This window comes from Corapipo altera, unplaced genomic scaffold, assembly GCF_003945725.1.
Source record: "Corapipo altera isolate COAL_440 unplaced genomic scaffold, ASM394572v1 1, whole genome shotgun sequence".
NCBI lineage: Eukaryota > Metazoa > Chordata > Aves > Passeriformes > Pipridae > Corapipo > Corapipo altera.
This window is the reverse complement of record NW_020884873.1, coordinates 28,029,194-28,052,563: the sequence shown is the minus strand read 5'-3', so window position 1 is coordinate 28,052,563 and position 23,370 is coordinate 28,029,194. Positions and strand designations below refer to the sequence as shown.

The window sequence follows — 23,370 nt, the reverse complement described above, 5'->3', positions numbered from 1 at the left end:
TCAAACTGAAAGAGGGTTGGTTTAGATTAGGTACTAAGAAGAAATTCTTCACTGTGAGTGAAAGGTACAGGACAATCAGGGGATCAGGTGCAGACAGCACAGGTTGACCAACCTGATCTCCTTTTATGACCAGGTGTCCCACCTTGTGGATGAGAAAGGCTGTGGATAAAGTCTACCTGGACTTCAGCAAAGCTTTTGATAAGGTTTCCCACAGCACTCTCATGGAGAAACTGGTGTCTCATGGCTTGGACTCTTTATTCATTCATCACTGAGTAAAATACTGGCTGGACGGCCAGGCCCAGAGAGTGATGGTGAATGGTGAATTCAGCTGGTGGTTGGTGTTTCCCAGGGTTCTGTTTTGGGGCCAGTCCTGTTTAATATTAATCTTTATCGATGATCTGGACGAGTGGGTTGAGTGCACCCTCAGTAAGTTCACAGATAACACTCAGTTGGGTAGGAGTGTTAATCTGCTCTACCCTTCTGGTAGGAAGGTTCTGCAGAGGGATCTGGACAGACCGGACTGATGGGCTGAGGACAACTGTTCGAGGTTCAATAAGGCAAAGTGTCAGGTCCTACACTTGGGTCACAACAACCGCTTGCAGTCCTGCAGGTTTGAGGAAAAGTGACTGGAAAGCTGCCCAAGTGAAAAAGGACCCAAGGGTGCTGGTCACCACCTGGCTGAACATGAACGAACAGTGTGCCTGGGTGGCCAAGAAGACCAATGGCATCCTCAGTGTGGACAGCAGGATCAGGGAAATGATTGTCACCCTGTACTTGGCACTGGTGAGGCCACACCTTGAGTGCTGTGTCCAGCTCTGGGTCCCTCACTACAGGAATGACATTGAGGTTCTGGAGCTTGTCCAAAAAAGGGCAGCAGAGTTGGTGAAGGGTCTGGAGCACAAGTCTTATGAAGAGCAGCTGAGGGAGCTGGGATTGTTTAGTCTGGAGAAAAGGAGGCTCAGGGGAGACCTTATCACTCTCTACAGCTACCTGAAAGGAGGGTGTAGCCAGGTGGGGATTGGCCTCTCCCCCCAGGCAACCAGCAACAGGGGAAGAGAAAATGGCTTCAAGCTGCTCTGGGGGAGGTTCAGGTTGGACATTAGGAAGAATCTCTTCACTGAAAGGGTGGTTAAGCATTGGAATGGGCTGCCCAGGGAGGCGGTGGAGTCACCATTTCTGGAAGTGTTGAAGAAATGACTGGATGTGGCACTTGGTGCTATGGTTTAGTTGACATGGTGGTGTTCAGTCAAAGGTTGGACTTGATGATCTTGGATCTTTTCCAACTTACATGATTCTATGGTGAAACACCAGAACAGGTTGCCCAGAGAAGTGGATGCCCCATTCCTGGAATTGTTTAAGGCCAAGTTGAATGGAACTCTGAATAACCTGGTCTAGTTTTAGATGTCTCTGCTCATTGCAGGGGGGTTGGACTAGATGACCTTTGAAAGGCCCCTTCAGACTCAAACTATTCTATGATTCTAAGATTTTAAACATAAAAATGCATTTTGTAGCAGAAAATATCCTCATCTCCTAGCTCAGTTACTTTCTTAGACATAATTTTTGATTTTGAAACATGCAAACCTGAAATAATGAAAGTATGCTATTGTGCAATATTTTTCTTATGAATTGTAAAAATATAAGCATTGTAAACAAATTCTATATATTAAGTAATTTTGCATATTTGGAGAACTTAAAAGATTGTGCTATTTCAAGAGAAATAAATTGTGGCTGTTTTCATCTGAAGGAAGCCCTAATAAGATGTAAGATGCCAGCAGAGGAAGCAGAAATAAGATTGCTGAGTCTCCAATTTGAGAAGCTCTACAAAGCTGGCAACAGGCAGTTCCACAGGAGGATGAGAAAGGGAAGCACAGGTCAGACGCTCCCAGCCTTTCATTAACAAAGTTAGGGAACACCAGAATTCATTCCCTGACTCTCTTCTCTCTTGCACAAAAATAGGAAAAGAACAGAAGATGTTCTTTACAAAAATGCTAAATCATAAAGAACTGAAAGATGACAAGCTATTAGCTGTAATCTTTTCAGAACTACGTACATAAGATCCATAATTTACCCAAATTAAAAGTTCGTTTCACCTTCTCCCAATTTTGCATCATCTGCAAATTATGCTTTGTAGAATTCAGTTTTGTACATTATTTGAAGCTGAGCTCTTGGAGAAGCAGTTTTAAGAAAATCTAAACTCCATGGGCCTCATCAGATCTAAGTATTGCCACATCCATGTCAAGTTACTCTTCTCAACTGTATATGGAAATTTGTTTCAACAGTTTATCTTCAAAACTCCATGCACCTTAAAAACACTGCTCTTCCAACAGCTTATACGTCCCACATCCCACAGGATTATACCCCAATAACCTCATTTTTCAAAAAGCTATCTATAGAAAATATGCACACTGGTTCTGTTCCACTCTGATATAAAAAAAAGGTGACAGATTTCAGATACTCAAGTCAACAGGAAAAAACTGTCTTGTGGACATGGAACATTGCTGTCTCTTTCCTGAACACGTGCCTACATTAAGCTGCAATGCCAAATCAAGAACACTTATTCAACTTTTTCTTATTGTGGAAAAAAGGCAGGTATTTTATCTCCACTAAACTGAAGAGAGGCTTTATTATCTCAGTTTGTAGGGAAATTCTTGTCACAGTATGGTCATCAAGTAAGCACTACCAATACACATGCAAGATGGACTACAGCATCAAACATCTGCACAGCATAGAAACGCAGATTACAGATGCTGTGGTCACACAGTGCCCCAGTTATACCAAGGACATACAAGGCACTTCACCATATGAACACCCAAAAAAAAATATTCCCAGTGAAAATTATATACGAGTCCCCAGAATTTTTCATTTTCCTTTAGACTGAGGCAATTAAAACTCTCAAACTCACAGAACAAACTCATCATTTCCATTCTTCGCCACTGTAATTACATGAGAAAATACTGTTTTATATTTTATACAAACCTTACACTGGATCAGACATCACAGTGAATTTAGCAGAATTAACGAAGTTTGTGTTTACCCAAAGTGTCTTTAGAAAGACACTGTTACCTGCTTAGCTGCAGCAACAGTGTGCTGAACCACGTACATCACACATTTTCTCAAATCAACCATTATTTCAGGCTCAAAGAGACAACCTTTAGAAAAATCTGATTTTAGCATATCTTCACTGGCCTTGAACAGACTTCAAGAATAATAAAACCACTCCTGGAATTCAGTAGTGAGTAAGCTTTAACTAATACCGTAACAGGCATCTAACTTGAACTCTAAGATTTTGCTCCACAGCCAAAATAACTAGCAAAAGTCACTGTTCTAGACCACAGCTGAAAAACAAATGTTTCAAGACTGCAAATACAACTGCAAAATGTATCTCCTACACAGACTTATCCTGGGATAATGGTTCAGACCACTAATAAATGTAAATTTGAACTTTCTCTATATGCCTCCCCCCAAAAAAATCTTTCTACGGAAGAAAATAATTTAAAAAAACGATCTGACAGTCATAAACAGTCTTATGTTTTGTTTATGTTTGTATCTACCTAAGATGCAATGTAAGAAAGCTAGAAAGAGAAAATGCAATGCACAAAGTTATGGACAGAGCACACTTCACAACCAACACACAATATAAAAGCATTCTTTTTCACTACACATCCCAGAGGCAACTAGAAAGACAATTTATGAATACCATCTGCTTCTAGTGCCTCTCTAACAATGTATTAGCAAAATATATTGATTTCAAAAATAGAGGAAAAAGTCTTACTCTGCTATATCAAGATATCCACAGGAAGCAGCGGCATGTAGAGGGATCCAGCCTTCATTATCTGGTTGATTAATATTTGCTCCATTTTCCACCAGAAATTTCACCATATCTACGTTATCATCTATACAAGCCTACAAAGAAAGAAAGAAAGAGTTAAGAAGTAAGTTCATATTAAAGCTGTTCTACAATACTGTGCATCTTTAAGCAACATCTTCAGGAGAAAAGGTAAGTATTTCCAGGTTTGATGAGGAAGGATGGTTAACTTGTTGAGCTCTGACAGCAAGACAGGAAGAATTTGAGAGATAAACAGCAGGTGTTTCAAATTTGTAAAACTTTAAATAAATGAATGTAAACAGAGTTTAACAAAACCAAAAAATATTATTTTCTCAGGTACCTGCATTCTGATTTTCTGAGAAGCCACTTACCAACCAGGTCCTCACTCCACCCCAGGCCCAGCTTGGCCACTGGAGCGGATATTAAAATTGAATAAACCATGCTAACCATGAAGTAGAATTGTGACTAAGAGATAGGGAGTAGTTTGGAAACAATACCATAATGTGGTTTCAACTGTAATACAGCTGAGACTAAGGAGTACCAAGGGGATGCTACATTGTATTTCAACATCCCCCTGCTGTTTTCTAATGCAGCATATTCTATACCACCATAAATCTTTTAACAGTCTATTAATCATCTCTGTTTATAAAACTTACTTGAGTATCAATTTGGCAATTGCAAAAATATTATCATATCTGCACATCTGTTAATCACCAAGCAAACAGTGTTGCCCAGATGCAGAACTACAGCCATTCTGCAGACCTCCATCTTAACTGACTCCTATTTTGCATTGCTTCTCTGTGTTCAAGTATTTTTCTCACAGGGTGCTCAGCGAGTTTTCTTGCCAACTTCCATAATGCTGCCCTTAAAAGGGCAGAGCAACTGAGAGAAAAGTCCCTCTGCATCTCAGGACAGCAAGAACTCTAAACAGCTAGACCCCACAAGACTGGTATTAACTTTTTAGCTTAATAAATCAACAATCTTACATAGCCAGAAGGCTGAAATAAGAACTTTACTCCTGGGCTCCTAAATCCTTCTAGAGAATTATGCCTCTAATTAAATGCAATTAAGGTATAAATTTTACTTTCCAGTATACTTCTAAGAAGACAAAAAATTACATACTGCTTTACTAAGGAAAAAAATCCTTCAGATTTCTTTATTTAAGCAATTGGACATTCCAAGATGAATCCTGAAGCTTTCCTTCATTCTGCAATGTTGAGGCAACAGCTACACTGATGTATTGCTGCCCAGTTTAACCAGCCAAACAAAAACAGCAACAAATCATCCCTCTTTGACCCCATTTGTTTCAGTTAGGTATGAACTTCAGGCTTTGTTTAGAATGTAACATAGAACTGTTTTAACGAGCCTCATCTGGACTTTTTCACTCAGAAATGTGCAGCTCGACTGCAGTACACTGCTTGCATTATTTGTTTTTCAGTTAAACACAAAACCACATTCTTGAGTGAAAACATTCAGAAACCTTCCTACCTTTTCAGGTATTTTTGAAAACTGCCTTGGAAACGTTTTAGTCATATCCATCCATAAACCAGGAATTCTTTTAATAAAATAATTTTTTAACATATTCCAACAATAAAGACTATAAATTCATCAAGCATATTGTCTTTAATTTCTTCCACTTATCATCAGTGTACAATGTTTATACACTAGTTACAAGCTTGAAAGAAGAGAATCTCCTCTTGTTGTAAGACATCGCGTTACTTAAATGAAAGGGAATCAAATGCAAGACCATAAATCAGTTCAGAAGGAAAACAAATTCAAGAAGCTCAGATGTTTACACTTAACAGAAACACTAACCAAGCCATATGCCACACACGCCACATGTCCATATTTTTCTGGATATCCAGTTTGCCTGATACAGTGATATTCTGTATCTACAATAATATTCACCAGTTAATTATAAGGAAAAATAAATTTCTATCAGAAACATTTTTAAATTTAGATATTTTAATATGCTGCATACTTGTGTATCTTAAAATCCTCTAGAATTCATCATCTGTGAAAGCAAGGATATCTTAAAATTGATTAGCACTACTAAAAAACAAACAAACAAAAAAAACCCCCAACCCAACTAATTGTGACACAACCCAACACAGAAGAATCCTTGCCTGTTTTTTCAAATATACATAAGAAAACCTGGCAAGATATACTCATAAAAATGCTGTTGCTAAGTGAATCAAAAGCTTACATATGCAGCACATTAAAAGACATATGACTAAGTGGCTAAAAATATTTGACCAAATTTGGGCAGTTTATTGTGCCATACATGGCAAGAATCAGAAGAGCTCAAATACACTTCTCATGTATTATCAGATAGCACATTCATAACAAGAAAAATATTTTATTGAAAACTCACTGAGGCCTCCAAAAAGGTATTATCTATCTTAAGGCGAAGAAAAGCAAATACAACTGATTCTATTGCTGAAGAACATGTATATAATGTATCCTATTTCTTCATGTCCCCTTTTTCTCCTTAACAGCATCCCAGGCAGGTGTTTGGCAGCCCCTATCAGTCTCAGCACTTTCCATATGAAAGGCACCGCTGACTATCAGTAGGTATCTTAAGTCAGAAAGCCAAGAAACAAATGTTATAAAAGAAATTTTATCTCAATGTTTTTCCATTTCTACTGCACTGCTCACTTCTAAAAGCAATATTTATCAAGTGTCAGAAGTGCCTCTTGTTAAAGGCTGACACCTCAGCCACAAAAGGAAAGTTTGTCAGAGCAGCATGATAAACTTAAAGCAACAGCCTCCAAATAGTCTGCCCTTCTAGACCTCAGCTTCAAAGATATTACAAAGGAAAAAGACACGTACATGCAAGATGTAAATAACAAGTGTTCCACTGATGTTAGAGTGATTCAAAAAGATAAATTCCCACCATTATTTCTGTCCCAGAATCTGCACAGAGGACAGACAACTGTGGGCTTTCCTCTTCCACATCTGTTACAATCCTTTCAGGATTCATCTCATTTCTTAGAGCTCATCTCCCCTCATTCCCAGTCTCTCCTTTCATGGTCCATATTTCCCACTTAGAGCCTCAATTACCACTTAGCAGAACAACAGGTCACCCTAAAGCTCTTTCTGAGTGCTTGCAAACCACATCTGTAGAGCACACACACCAGCCAGCTCCTGGGGCTAGCAGAACATGGGAGCTCACACACACAAGATACTCTTCATCCCATGCACTGGTTTCTGTCTCTCATCCCCAGCCTCCACCAGCTGGTAGAAAGGCAGCATTTCCACATGAAGCGCTCATTCCCCTGCCAAATTTGATCTAAGTTAGCCAATGATACCCAAATACAATGACAGTTGCACGATGCAATCATATAAACCTTTTTTCATTTGGGAACCAATTTAGAAACTAAGCTAATCAGTCATAAAGGAAGCAAAACAAAGCAAAGTTGAGAACACAAAGTCTGGTTACCTTTTCTGATAAGAACAGAAACTGAAATCTCAAAAGAAATATACTAAAGTCCAGGAAAAAAACCCACTTTCCATTTGTAAAGTAACATGAAACCTGGACTGCAAATACCAGCAAAGATCAGCAGCTCCTGGCTCCCACACAGACCAGTCCTAGATAGGTCCAGTTGATGCTGGGGACAACATTTTAACCTTTTCCCATAAATACTCTAAAGCGGATAACCAGATACCTGCTAAACATGCTAAACTTTTAAGTGTATTCGCCATGACTTCATATCCCAGTGCAAGTGGCATGTGATACAACTGGCTCTCATTACAATCAGGTGTTAAGAACATAGGTGAAGGGTAGACATAACTGAGTAACTTTAAAAATAAACAGCTTTAAAAGAATACCAAAAGGGCTTGGTTCTTCAGCCAAAGAATACAGCAGATAGCACTCCTCCCCAAAAGACAGGAAAAACAAGTCTGTAATTATTTTTTAGAAATCAGAAATCTTGTAGGGAAGGGAACTGACCATCGATCATTCGGCTACTGTCCCACACACAGGCAGCAGAGCTGTACAGTACGTACCTTACACGAGGCTCCAATTTTTACTGCTTTTCATTACTGGTAACATCTAATGAGGTAATGGCATCTAATGAGGTCTAGACATTTGAGTTTTTTACCAACAAATTAGGTCACAAAATATTAGGATTATTACACTTATTTACTATTCAAGTAACACTACAAAAGCAGGTATTTTAAAATGGTCAGGTATTCTATTTAATATAGTACATACAGGGCAGAAAGGCTGCTGTTGATGTTCACATTTACGAGTAGAAACAGGAGAGTTTTGGTGTTGTAACAGAACTTCAAGTACTAATTTAATATTACAGATGACAAATGTTGCTTAATTATGAAATTAAGTGTTCATTTAGACAAACCACAAGTCAGAGCTTCTATTTTTCAGTGAGTTGGGGTAATACCTGATACCTCGCCTACTGCCAAAATCTAGTTTTAGGATTGAATATTTTACTTTATTAAAGTATGCTTTCTAATAAAAATGGAACAGTTTACAGTGCAAATATTCTTGTTAAACTAGTAATATTACTGTTTAGCTAGACTAGTATTATTTTAATTAACTTCTTTGTAAATATTTTGTGTATGTTGCACTTGTGTGTTATTTTCATCTAAGAATGGCCTACTATTTAAAATACTGGAGAGTTGGTCCATAAAAAGGAGTTAAAATTATAGTTGCCATACCAAATAACTCAAGCTCCCAAATCATTTCAAGAGCATCTCATGGCCTCAGCCAGTTCCAGCATTTCAAGTTTACTGTTTGTATTTCTCTCACCCCAGAACATGAGTCAATCTTGGCATAACTTTCAATGTCAAAGGCTTTCCTCCACTGCAGGGCAGCAAACTCTTCTCCAGAGAAATTTCTCAAAACATTTCACTCTCAAGTGTAGAAAATGAGAATCATTTTAGACACCTGCAAAAGCAGGTGAAAGAGACACTTTCTCCTAAGGAGAAAACACTACTTGAGCCTGATGCAATGTTTCATGCCCATTCAAGTCTCATGGGGAAGGCATGCAGAGACTATGAAACTGAGCACCCATTAACCACCGTTACCTAATTAGAACGCTGCAGAACTGTCAAACATTGCCAAAAATAGACAGATCATTCCAGAACTCAAACTTCTCTAGCTATTATTTCCACTTCATGTAAACAACTTGTCATATTTGTATGTCAATAGAAATTCACTTAGATTTTATTTCATCTCCAAGAGGTGGATAAAGCCAGGTGCTACATGAAATCAATAATTGTATAGCCCCAATATGCAGTAAGAGCATAATATAATTTCCATACTACAATTTTGCCTTGTTTACTTTGCTACACTGAATTACTGAATTAATTACATGCTCTAAAGCTTTGCTATTTTGTAATTTATAGTTAAATCCATAAGTTTAATTATGGGTACAATTCATGAAAAATACTAAAATCTATCGGTGTTTAGACTGATATAATCTACATATTATAAAATTGATCTCATAGGGACTTTCCACTGTTTAAATCCTAATGAATGCCTAATCATAGTTCTTAATCAGGACTGTAATAGGATACATATATTTAAGTGGTTTTAGAGTGTTTCAAGTAAAGATAGAGCTATTCTTGCCCTCTAACCTCCTGCTAAGACAAATAAGAGGAAGAGGAGAGTTGGCTGCAACATGTTATTTACTATAACCAGAGATGCTACCCTTACTGTTCCCAACCCCAGTAATGGCTCAAGACTCATTCTGGCAGACATCATATGGAAAAATGACCTAGTCTAATGCCTCCTTTCCTGTTCTTGCTGAAACAACCCCAGCTATTCCCAGGCTACCTAGTATTACATGCAAATGTATTTTCAAATAAATATTTGTTTTCTTTTTAGCTGTGTGCAAATCTATTTTCAGGAGTGCTTGAGATCCGCACACTAAAATTTATCTCCCAATTAAAACCACCAAACTAAATGTTAAATATTAAACTTTAATAGTACTCATGTATTTCAACTCAAAGAAAATTCTCAAGACAACTTGCCAAAAACCCCCCTGCCCTAAACCCCCCAGACAATTCTGGGAAAATGAGACGCCATGGAAAAAAATTATTTTGGAAAAGACCAAACCAAACAGCATTGAAAAACTAAGATACTGATGCTGGCACAGATCTATTTGCCTGAATGCTCTTTTTCTCCTGGCTCAATATATTGACCAAGCTGGTGAGGAGCATCTTGGTCTATGAAGCAAACTCTGTCTGAAGTTCACACAATCCTTGGGCTCACACAAATGAGGCTCTCCCTTAAACTCATGGTATTAAGCACCTGAGAAACAACTTCTGCTGTTCCCTCTGGTTTCTTTGAATTTAAAAACAAAACTAGTACATTATGTGGAACTTGCTTTTAAATTCACATTCAGGTTTCTTAGTCAACGTGGTGAAAGATCATGAGTTTCTTGGGTGAAATACAGAAAAGAAAATGTGACTGACAGCATGGTATTATAGTTCGTACGATGTGCAAATTACAAGCTGTCTTGAACCCTGAAGGCTTAGACAGGTAGGTATGTACAAATTACATATGACAGATTCTCATTTTAGCTACATGTTGTTGAAACCTATCAAATCACTGAATTTGGGAGTCACATCCAGAAACGAATTTCAGGCTCATTTGTTTCACAAGCGGCCTTCTCTTTCTTCTAGCCCATGCCTTTGCACATTGCTTTCTGAGGCAATTTCAACAAATCGGACAATCACGGAATGGGTGAAGTTGGAAGGGACCACAGTGGGTCATCTGGTCCAACCTCCCTGCTCAAGCAGAGGCATCCCAGAGAATATGGCACAGGATTGTGTCCAGACAGTTCTTGAATATCTCCGGTGACGGAGACTCCGTAGTCTGTCAAGGCAATCTGTTCCAGTGTACAGCAAAGAAGTTCCTGTGCATCAGTTTCTGCCTGTTGTCTCTTGTCCTATTGCTTGGCACCACTGAGGAGAGCCTGGATCCATCCTCTTGATACTCTCCCTTCAGATACTTACAGACACTGATGAGGTCCCCACTCAGATGTCTCTTCTCAAGGCTGAACAGGCCCTGTGGCTGATGCACCATGCTCAGTAGGACAGAGACATACAACCCTCTACCCACATCTACCTCCTGACAGGTATGGAAGCACTCTTTCTTCATAGAAAAGAAATAGGGTTTAGGAGTAAACAAAATTATCATACTGTAAAAATATAGTGCTATTATACAATTATGCTTTCATTAAGCATTTATTGTTATAACTTTGGCAGATAGCGATTACTTTTCATGGTCACACAATGTGTCAGTATTACATTTGAGAAGGAGAAAGCAGCATTGTATAGGACATGTATTTCTGTCCCAGTCAAATTTAATAATATGCCAATCCTATTTCAAACAGTTATTTTTTTCAGTGAGTAAACAAATTGTTTTTAGCATATGGGCAACTGAGTTCATGAGCCAGTTCAAGCACCTTTTCAATCTAAAATATCTAACATTCTGATATGCCCTAATATACTTTCTTAACAAAAAGTCATCAAGAAAATTTACTAGAAGAATCCGTTTACATAAACAAATACATTTGTTTGCCTCTATGTTCCTTGTATTAAATTTAAACCACAGGTGCCAAGTTTTTGGTTTTTTTCCCTCTGCTTCTGACTATCACCTTTATACAGTTCTGAGTTCTTCAGAGTGGAAAACTGCACTGCTTTGAAAGAAAGCAAACCTGACCACATCTATCAGCACTCCTCTGTGAACTCTTACAGGCTGCATTAGTATTGTAGTCATCAACTGACGTTTAATCTTCTGCTTTAGCAGGATCTAGGGGAAGTTCTCACTGCTTTCTAATTTTAGCTAAATGAAGTGGCAGAGCTGAATAGAAGTAATAACACTGAATTTAGTAAAACAATGATAACCCTTCACCCCAACAAGGGAAAAAATATACATGTTGATAGAGCATACCAGAGAAACCAAGACAGACTTTCTGTGTACTCACTTTCCTAATACACATTACATTTGACAATAAAAAGCACATTTAGCAGAAGAAACCAAGATTACAGGTACAAAAAGGCTGTAAGATACTCATTCAATTAGCACTTGCCATGTGTGGTTTTATCCTTAGCATTATACAACACATTAGCAGTAAAAGCAGATGTAGTAAGTTGATGAGGCTGGTACCAGTCAGGACGTTTTTACCCCCTAAGCAGGAGAATCTATCCAAATAATTGGCTAATTTGGATAATTCAATTTAACATAATAAACTAGTACATATGATGTATGAATTACGCATCAGTTATATTTATACGCATTTTATATGTAAAAAGTTAATATAATCACGTCATGTGGAATGAAGAATCATATTAGAAGTGACAATGGTACTTCAAATTGCTTAAACATTAATCAGATAATCTTAAATGTGGTAAATATATTTGTTTATCAAAAGTGCATTTTGTACACAAAACCACTTGAACAAAGGTAGGACTACACCTAAACAGGAAATGTGACTAATTGTTTCCCATAATTTTCCATTTTTAAGGAAAGAACATCTTGCCACTGCTACCTTCTCCTCCTAGACTGAGACAAGAAAACCTATTCTTCTGTTATGTAAATCCCAGTACATTTTTCAATTTATGATCAAATTTATGATCCACTGAATTGACTAGATAAATAGGAAAGCATTCCAACTCTTCAAAAATCCTGTTAAGTCTTGAAGTCGATATTGGTTGCAAATCAGCAGGTTCAGGATGAAAGTATTCTAAGAGTCTCAGTAAAATTTTAACAAAAAAAGAAGGATTTTTTAAAAAAAAACCCAATTAAATACAGTTTAAGTTAAATTCTCCAAAAGCAAATTATCTGAATCTGTTACAGTAAATATCAAACACTGCTCTTTCTTAAAACTAGATTTAATATGGATTTTGTCTATTCAGATGGTAATAAGGTGAGAAACCTACAGCTTCCAGTCCCCACAATCCTGCAGGTGTCAGACAACACTTTTGCCAAGTGTACCAGCAGTAACACCTCAATGCTCCTCAGGACAGACCTAGCTCTGAAGCAGGGCAACACAGGGTGTTATATGTGATAAACCTCCAGCATAATCCTGTTAGCACAGTGTGTTTTACACATAGCAGTGGCATATATGCATTTTAACTTCACTTTTCAAAAAAAAAAAAACCAAGCAAGTAGCAGCTCTCCAGTTTTCCTGTTTAGAGAAGTCTGGCTGTGGTACACACATAACTTAATTTTAAAACAGCTCAGTTCATTTCTGACTTCAGAACAAAATCAGAAGAAACTGGGACCTGGTATGCTTTCTGTTCCGAGTAATTCCTTCAAACTTCCAAGAGGGGAGCACATAACATACAGACAATGCTAAAAAATTCAGTGTCAGGTAATTTCCATGTATATATTCATATTTCCACATTGTAGGTACACACATAATATTGTTTGGAACAACCTGTCCAAAGCCTTTTTTCTCATTTAATCTGCACAAAGAAATGCTGTGCCTTTGCTAAATCTGCTAAACAATCTTCTAAAATAACCTACATGAAATACATTGCATGTTTCAGAATAATAAACAAAACCGTTTGTGCAAACAATTAAGGAGATAATAATCAAATGCACTACAAGCCTCTGTCAATTATAAAGAATAAAAAAAGTATTCAGGATCCATCTCCTTGTCTCTCAAAGGCCAGCTATGCAGCTGTTCATCTGCACAGATATGGTCTGCAATTTCTAAAAAAGGCATTTTTGCCACAGTGTAACTTAACACCCTTTTCAATAGGCTCTCCACATGGTGAGGTTGCTGAGCAAAGCTTCACTTGAGCAAAGATGAAACCTGCACTCGCATATGTGTGCTTCCTTTGCCCCAGCAGCAACCCCAGTCCCACCTCCAACGACTGCCTTTTGACTGTACTCAAATTTTTCACTAGCACAAGAAAACAGTCATGAGTACTTCCTAACAGAGACAGAAGCCTAACGACTCATCTCCAGCCACAAAATTAACAACATCCACTTTGGAACTTTCTTTCTCCCAAAAGAGCAGGACAGAAGTACCAGTTTTGACACTGGACTCCTTCTGGTCTATATAAACAGGAAATTTTTTGGTACAGTTGTCCCATTAGAAACTCATTAGGACGGATTAAAAGAAGAAACTGCAAGTAATCACAAGTTCCTAAGAAACCACTTACATCCCAATTACATTGAAAAACGGACAGGAAGACAAGAGACAACAAGTAAAATAATCTGTTTATTTAGATCCATCCACAACAGTATGTATCACCATGTATACACAATACATGGCATTTTAAAAGGGCAGATTTTCAAGTCTTTTTTTGTCCTCTGAATGGGTATCACATGGACCAGAAGTCATTATTCGAAAAAGCAATTTGATAAGGAAGTTACAATAGTAGAGAAATAAAGCAAAAGTATGGCAGCAACTAAAAAACCAAACAAAATACCTCCAAAAAATAAAAGTCCTGAAAAATCAAGATAAAATCAGATTTAAAAATGGGTATAAATAGTACAAGCTTTAAGTAACAGAGTAGAAATTTGGATACAAAAGTTATGAACTTCAGTGAAAAAACACGGCTGGCAGGGGCAGGAATACTAAAGCAGTTCTCAAGTATGATAAGAATGGGAAAAAAATAGCAACAAGGCATAGATACAAAAATATAGAAAATTGGTCAACAAATACTTCTACTTTGTGTTTTGAAAGAATCAGAAAGTTTTCTCTTGTGTAATGAGGCTTATATATCTTCTCATCTACTAGTAATTAAGAAAAACACTAAAACCGTATTTTAAACACTATTTTAACTCAGTAGATCTTGGTAATACAAATCACAAGTGTGCTTAGGCAGCTCTCTAGCCACTATTCAAGAACTTAATGCAGCTTCAAGTTTGCCAGTGTTTGTTTTCTAAACAGATCTTGAAATACCTGGGAAACAGTAAAGGGCTGTTTACACTGTACCAGCGCTGCAAAGCAGTAACACAAATGCCTGAAAGTGTTAGCTGTGCTGGATAAAATAAATAAAAAACAAACAAACAAATAAAAAATAATTCATGTGACAGATACCAAGATAACTGAGGTTCATTAGGCTTATTAGCAGAAAGGCAATAACGTGTCAACAGTTACACTATTCCAAAAGGTTGATTACCTTCACCAACAGCACCATTGCTTTTTTTGCACCATGGAGCCAGACCCGATCAACACTGAACCCACTTGACATTCACTACTCTGGCCTGGGGCACCAGGAAATAGTTTTGAACCAACATGGGTCCATTGAGGGTTTTTAAGCCAGTAGCCTTGCCAGATAAAAGTTGACCCCGCACAGAACAACTGTTCACAAATGCTCAGGTGCAGAACCTGAACCGAAGAGGTTCAGAGGACACCCTTAAATACGTCTCCTCAAACCTGAGTGAAACAATTTCTCTTTTTTTGACCATAGCAGACCCTGATTACATCACGTATCTAAGACTTAGTCTGCTGTTTTGGCACACAATGCATGAAAAGCCATCACAAATTGAGTATTTTTGAGAAGCAGTTCTCTAGAGTGCATCTGCAACTAGCATTTCTGTTCTCCTCACAGCATTAAAGAGAACAGCAAGCCTGACTCCATATTTACTCTGATACAAAGGGAAAGAACAATATATGCTGACTTTTGGTCACTATATTAAAAGCATCAGTATACTAAGAATGTTATAATTTTCATCAGTATATTACAAAATTAGCTTCTTTTTCTTCAAACTGCTGTGTGTGCTCCAGTACCGAGATCATGTCAAGCCTCATTCAGGTAAATCTGTTTGTATACTCTGATTCATGCTACACCACCTTCACCACTGTCACCAAACACTTAAGACAGCAGATCTGCAGCACCTCACATGGCATGACTTTAGGATTCTCCAGCCACAGCTCTGGTTACTGCTTATTCTATGTGGCACAACCTGCACTACTAAGAGGTCATGCCTGCCATCCCCTTATTTCTACAAGTTCTAGCGAAGAGCTGACAAAAAGAGCAAGGATACAGCTGTATTTGCCCCACCCTCTACAGCGCCTTTGGTCCTCACAAACCAAGTTATCTCTATAAAGGCAAACCTGTAGCCCAGTAAATTTTAAGTTTTCCATTTCTTGCTAACTTTCTGAGCAGCAATTTTATCCAAGCAGGCAAGCAAGCGAGAGAAATGTACTGTGCCTGGATGAGCAATTGTAACTCATAATAGCATACATGCCAAAATTAGCATGGCAAAATCATGGTGTACTCTGCTCTTTTGCCAGAGCACAAGGAATTCATGCATTCTTACATAGGCTGCAGCAGTTCATCTCTAGCTTCTCAGTCCTGCATGCCAGATTTTGGAAGCTCAGACATGAGTTCCAAGGAGAAAAGGCATTAAAGAAACCTGTTAGAAAGCCAAAATATTTCTTAAAAAAGGTTAAGTTCTTATGCTCATTACTTCCTCAACAGTGTCATTTTACAGGAAGCTTTCACCTGAGTAAAAGAAAGACACTGATGTATTTTTTCCACGCTCCTTAGCAGCACATAATATCACTTTAAGAGGTTAGGAGAATATAGCTTTGGTAAAAGCTCTTGTAGTCAAATGCTGATAAAAACACATACTTTAGGAAAGCATTTTAAGTGAGTTTATTACATGATCTTCTTTCCCTGCCACACTTGATTTTAGGCAGTTATATGAAAACAATATTCTAGTTGATGATAATTAGACCCTCGTTTGAATGTTCTGCTTTAGAATCTATGACATTCAGATGATGATAATGTTTCAAAGTACTCATAAATACCACCCAATTGGATAATTTGCCTTTTTCTATGTTTCAAGATGAGTTTAAGAAATATTCTGTTCCCTGCAGGAGGTAGCACTATAGAACCAGCAAACCCTAATTCATTTGAGCTAACATACACTAATCACTCAGGGCATGATTCTACAGGAGCTCACTGTTGACAAACAGGGAGGTCCCAGTCTCTCTCCTCATTCTCAACTGCACACTCCCAAAAGCATTTGTCAGACTCTCCATTAGCCAATTCAACTAACCAGCAAGGCAGAAACAACCCTTTCTCCCTCCCCACCCATTGAATGAAAGAAAAAAAGGAGGAGGGAAAGAAAACAGCATAGTGGTAGGAAGAAGCAAGAGCACACCCTTTCAAGGCAACAAAGTACAGTACTGCTTTAATTGTACCTGGAGCTGCAGCCATTTCTGACTTTCTTTGAAAAAAGAATTATGGAGAAAGGGATAAAAGCCTAAATTTCTAATTATGCAATAACTCATTTGTATTGACTTCTAGCTTCTGAGAGGCTGCTGACATATTTGAACTGCACCAGGGTGGAAAACACACTGGTCTTCTCTTCACCAGGACTGTGTCAGCATGAAAGAAATAACAAGTACCCAGAAGTCTGTTGTTTACCTGACCTTAGCAGTATGCACATCATCACAAAATTAATCATGAATGTTTTAGAGTCTGCTTCTTGTACATCAGACTGCTAGTTAAAGATGACTATTATTAAAGAGCACAAAAATGAAAGCCTAGTTGAAAAGCACATTGGCTTCAAGGTCAGTCACAGGAATGTGGACTGGTTTTACTGACTGCATTTCCCCCATAAATACCAAAGAACAAGTGCTAAAGACAAAAAATGAAACTGATTTGATTATATGGAGAAAGTACACAAAATACACACGCTGCCTGAGCATGGGGAATGCTGCAGAGTTTTGGTGGGTAACCACTCAGTGGTGAGGGTGGAGCAGTGGCAAGGGCAGGGGTAGCGTTTGATAGGGAAGACTTCCAAGTTTCCTCTTTTCAGACAAATGGATAAAGGCTCATCTGACTTTCTCTACTACTCAACAGTCCACCGTTCATGCTGTAAACTGAGAGTTCCTGCAATGCAAACTGTTTTGAAAACTGGTTCTCGATTTATTTTCAAGAAAGCTCTATCCATCAGTCTAAGGGCTGTGCTTCAAATACCTCAGAGTGCATGGTAAGAGACTGCCTCCATGTTGAACAGAAAAACCTGCTCCATGACATGCCACAAGACTACCTTTGCTGCTTTGAGCTTGCTTTTTCTGCTCTACAGGGCACACCTACACAAAAAAATCCCTAGAGGGGAAAGCTGTTCTGCCAGCTGAATTTGCACTATTAAATTAGGCAAAATGTGCTAAAGTTTTATGCTTCTCTAAGGACTCTACTTTGGCTTTAAATATTTATGCACAGACCTATATATAAGCAATAGTAAGGCTCAACAGTCAAATATTCCAGGCCTAGTAAATGCTTTAATTAATGCTACCTAAGCCAAAACAATTGGCCCCACAAACCTATGACCTATTCCTACATGACCTCTACTTCCCTGTGGCTAAAGGAACTTGATCCATTTGATCTATTAGATGATCAGTGCTTTCATAATGTGCAGCTATTCAAAATTATGGATTTTTCTTCACTGTTCAGAGTTCAGCCTGCACTACTCAAATCCTGTTGCAAACAGAACTCACTTTCTCATGCATTCTTCCACTATCAGTGCTTACCAACCATTTAGGGACATAAGAAGGATTCATAAAGTCTCTACCACGAAAGCTATCATTTTACAGATGGTAAACAAACAAAAAGGTTATCATAAGCCATATCTCCTAATGTAACCATACAATTTGGAATGCCGTGGAACTGAGGTTTTGGGATGGATATACCATCTCGTATCTCTAAAGGAAAGTTTTCTTTCATTACACAGTCACAAGCACACAATGTTCCTACAGATTTCCCTGCAGTCTTCTACCCCAGTTGCCAGTCTCATCTTTTCCCCCTCACTGACAAAGCAGAAGAAGTTCCGTGACCAACAGCATCTTTTTCAGATGTCCTGAACTACCCCAAGAGCCAATCCTCTATGAGGCCCTATAATCTAGGTATGATGACATAATAGAGTATTAAAAGGTTAATGCACGTTAAGTCCAAGTACAGATTTCACATTAATTACCCGATATATAATATACCAACACCTGAGTTCCATTATTTCAATATTCCCAGTATGAGCATTTCTTTCCCACTTCCTTTTCCACATATTAATTTTCCCAACTCTCAGTTTCATCGTGACAGCCAGCCCACATCTGACAGCTTGCTCTTGCCTCCACTCTTCTGACTCACTCCTACACCCCTACTCTATTTTTGCATCTTACAGCTTCCTCCTCTGTGCTAATGGAGGCAAAGGGGTCACAGCACAGATAGTACTAGCATACCTCTAAATGAATTTTACAAGCTCACAGCAGCCTGACATCTGTACTGCTTCTGTGCTCTGAATTATCATACTCAAAATTAAATTAGATATATCACCGTACGGTACTGTGGGTTTTCTTTAGGTCTTGGTAAATTCTGTCGGATATCAGCTTTTCTCTGAAGCACTCTTCTGGGAAATCTGAAAAAGCTTGAATAAAGGATTTCTTCTGAAAAATCCTATCACCCTCCAAAATGCTAGAACAGTAAAACACAGATTCATCCAAGGAAACCTTCTGCTTGCTTCTCCCAATCTGATTCTGTATTAAAAAAAAAAAATCCATCATCCTTTACAGCTTCGTAACCAAAAATTATAGTAAGAGTTTGTAGAAGATTCATGTTTTGACCAAAGGGATGGACTATCTTCCTGAAAAAGAACTCACTAGGCCAGAACTCTTCAGCCTAGAACAAAATGATGCTGATGACCATGCAATACATAACTACAAAATCATTAATAATACAGAGAAAGTAAATAGGAATCAGCTGTTCACAGTTTCTGCTAATACAATTAGTTGAAGTCATTACATCAAGACAGCAGAAGCTGCAACCAAAAGACAAAGAAGCAAAAGCTGCTTTTCTGAAAACTGATTGGAATGCCCCATATCAGCCCAAGCATTATTACTGACCTCAGTAGACTGTCCTTTCCTTTTCATACAAACCAGGCACTGGAGCTATATGATTAACTGAAAGAATCCTAAAGGCCTTAGACAGCCAGGTATAGAAAAAACCCTCTTCACTACAAGTAAAATTAATATTATAGCATTTTTACTGATACTACTCTCATCACAGTAGGTAAATGACAAAGTGCTCCATTTTTCTTTTCCACAATAGAAAATATGTTGTATTTCTATGAGGACTCCAAGGAAAGGTGCTGACATTCTTGCATTCTCGATTTATCATACTTCTTGTAAAACAGGATCCTGTGTATCTGAATAAAGAGATATGACTAAGTTTAACAGTCTAGCCTCTCATTCAGGAGGGGTTTTTTAAAGCACAGGTGTACAAATTACCACAAGGAGCATTACAGTAAAGCTTATGTGCATCCTAATACTTGAGAGTAAATGCAGGGTAGCTTACCTCAACTACAAACTTGTCATTTTCAATGACTGGTGCTACTCTACTGAGATGCTCTTTCCATAGGAACCTGAAGCAGATTCCTCTGAAGCAATCCCTTAATATGCAAGCCTCAAAAGGCATTTATTTAAACTCTTAGCATCTGGCAGGGTTACAGCATTGGTGGACAGGGCCAAAGCACCTGACATCATCTACCTGGATTTATGCAAAGCATTTCACACTGTTCCAGCAATATCCTTATCTCTGAATTGGAGAGACATGGATTTGATGGATGGACCACTCAGTGGATAAAGAACTTTAAGGTCCACTCCAACCCTTAACGTGCTATGATTCAAGCAGTTAACAAACAGGCCAAACACACAGAAAAAAGCATGTTGGATTCTGTTGGCTAAACTTTGTCTATAACAGCTACAGGAATTATCACCACTTTACAACAAGCTTGAGTGAAGGCACAACAACTTACATGATGGCAATAGTACATTGTGCAACAAAGTTGTATCATCAATATACTACTACTCTTTACTAAATTAACATTAAATCTTAAGTATAAAGTTACAACTACAAAAGAAATCTATCTCTTCTACTTGCTACATAGGCTCTTGCACACTTTTAGTTTTAATAATTAGCTACTGTACTACTGAAGGAGGCCAAGAAACAGGGTATTATAGACAAAGCTAAAGCCAGCCAGGCTGGCTTTTTTTTCCCTGTTGTTGGATGGCTGCCTTCATTTCACTGGAACTACAAAGCAAGTTGACCATATAAGGTACTGGGATTCCCAAGGAAAATGCCTACACAAATCAGATCCACGCAGTCTATTTAGTTTATATATTATAGTTAAGTTGAACGTTTGCGGTACATTTTTAAGACACTTTAGAATTAAACCTTACAGATACAGCGCTACTTTCGCCTTAACCGAGTTCATGTAAGTAGCCTTCCAGAAGAATCTACTGCTTAACATTCAACTGAATACATTTCTTTACATAATATTAAGACCAGATCAATTTCCAGACTGCAGGCAGCATTCACAAACACAATGCTCTTGATTTTGGTGCACATGAAAAGTACCAGAAAAGCCTAATTCAGGGGTCTGACAGCAAATGAATCTCCCTGCCAGCCACTGGCTGCAGCCTGCATACATCTGAGGCAGCAACTTGCTGCATGGAAAGATTATTTGTAGCCCAGATTCCAACAAGAATAACTCTAACGAGCAAGTGCTTATAAGGAGATGGTAATACACAGTCTACAGAGAAAGGACAGGGAGAACTAGAGAAAGCACCATTCTTGAACAGACAGTGGTGCAAAATAAAGAGGACTGCAGGGCTTCCACTTGAGAAGGGCAAGGAAGCTTTCAAGACAATGGAAGGAAACATCAGTCTCAAAGAAGGAGCAAAAAAGAGATATATACCAACTTTAGGATTAGACAGACAAATACAGGAATACAAAAAGACTAAGTTAGAGGTATGTGCCAGCATGAAAATATAAAAATACGCACACAAAGAGGAGAGATGACAACAACAATTGTGTAAAAGATGAAATTTTAGTTTGATCTTAAATTTGCCCTCAGTACTAAACACCTTTGAAACCTATGTGCTCCACTGTGAATCTAGAGCCACCTCTACTCAAGTTTGGAATTCATTTGACTAGCATTCCCCCAAATTAAAAAGATCCCATAAGAAGCTGTAGATTTATGTGATTTTATCCACAGAGGAGAGCTAAGACTCCGCTTCTCAAGATCTTATGTTGAGTTGTCCTAAGCAGTAATTTAATGGACTGCTCAATTAGTTCTTATACCAGTATTTTAGAAGTTACTGCACTCCAATTGCAAGTTCATCTACCACATGACTTGCCAAGTGAACAAATTAAACTTCTCTACAGAAGAGTGAATGAGCATGGGAATGTACAGGAGCTGTCAATGAGTAAGCACTGTGCTTAAGTAGGCATTTAGGCTATAACAACGACAGCACTGTAGTTCAGAGTATCTACATCCCTAAGTATCTAAAGTAAATGCATGCTTATTTCAGAAAAATATATCATTATACCAAGATACTTCAGATAACTTTATAGTAGCTACAACTATATTTTTGCTCTGCAGGGTATCAACTTGCTAAAAGCACATTTTATGTGAGCTTGGACTCAAAAAGCCAAATATATTGGCTCTATTTAGAAGAAATCTTCAAGGGCAGATATTGCCTCTGTGGGATGCCTCAGCTGGGATGGTGAGCTTTCGTTTGGAAGGGCTCCACATTGAGACACTTCTAGAATCAAACTTATTCTCTATCAATCCTGTACTAAATATGAAGTGCCAACACTGAAGCAACATAACATTAACACACTCCTGGCCTTAGGAATGGCACAGAAAATACCTATTACTGCTCTGCTGAGGACTTACTCATTAGACTAAATCAGGTTAGGCAAAAGACTCAACACAACTGTAGCATGCTGCAGACCTAATAACATGAGCACAGCAAAGTCCTCTGTAATGTGCTAGTAGGCAAAAGGAAGAAGGAAATGAGATGGTAGGTAAGTTTTTTCCCTATCCAGTTTAGTCTGGGCTATAGACTACTTTCTTCCCAAGGAAATCACTAATGTCTAGGACAGAACAGGTTGCTAAAACAGCCACATACTTTACATTTACACATCCTGAGCTACAGTGCGCAAGGGGTTCTATACAGGCATCAGCTGATGCTGCACAGTCACTCTGGGCCTTGTATCCAGTCACTAGCTAAAAATTTTAGAATCAGTTCATCTCCTTCCTCTTCCTCATACCACTCCTGCTGCCCTAAGAACTGTGAGAAGAGAAGGTAACTGATTATCAACAAAGCTCAGCCCACCAGCCTTTCCAGTCATTTAGGAGAAGAATGAAAATCCAGGTCAGGGCAAATTAAAAGCTTTAATAAGAGACAACTCAGAAGTTTTAAGCCTTGTAAGGTCACAAAGGAAAACAAGCACTCTTCTTTCAAAACCTAACAACAGCTGACCTTGATCACATGCTGGGGCAGTGTTCATCCTCACTCTAATCACAAAATTACATCTCAACTGCAGAGTACACAGTTATGAAAGCAGAATGCAACCCCAGCTTTCCAAGCTCAAAGTGAAGAAAAGTTCACATCCAGACTTGCTGTCACTTTCTGGGCAAGAAGCTTCCAGTAACTTTGCGAGTGTTCTTTGTTTTTTCTACAACACCATTTTGTTAATATATTTAATAATAAAATATGTATAAATTTCCCTTAAAATCAATGTAGATGTTGAGTTTC

General features: G+C 38.2%; 1 protein-coding gene across 4 annotated transcripts in view; it reads right to left on the bottom strand.

Annotated features, from left to right (window-relative positions):
- Window positions 1-23,370, bottom strand: part of PPP1R12A (protein phosphatase 1 regulatory subunit 12A) — a 113,588-nt gene that overhangs the window by 71,768 nt on the left and 18,450 nt on the right. For all 4 annotated transcript variants that reach the window (XM_027655443.1, XM_027655453.1, XM_027655425.1 and 1 more), the window contains exon 2: window positions 3,773-3,903. In XM_027655443.1, coding sequence (XP_027511244.1) covers window positions 3,773-3,903 — 131 coding nt within the window. The remainder of the gene's footprint in view (window positions 1-3,772; window positions 3,904-23,370) is intronic.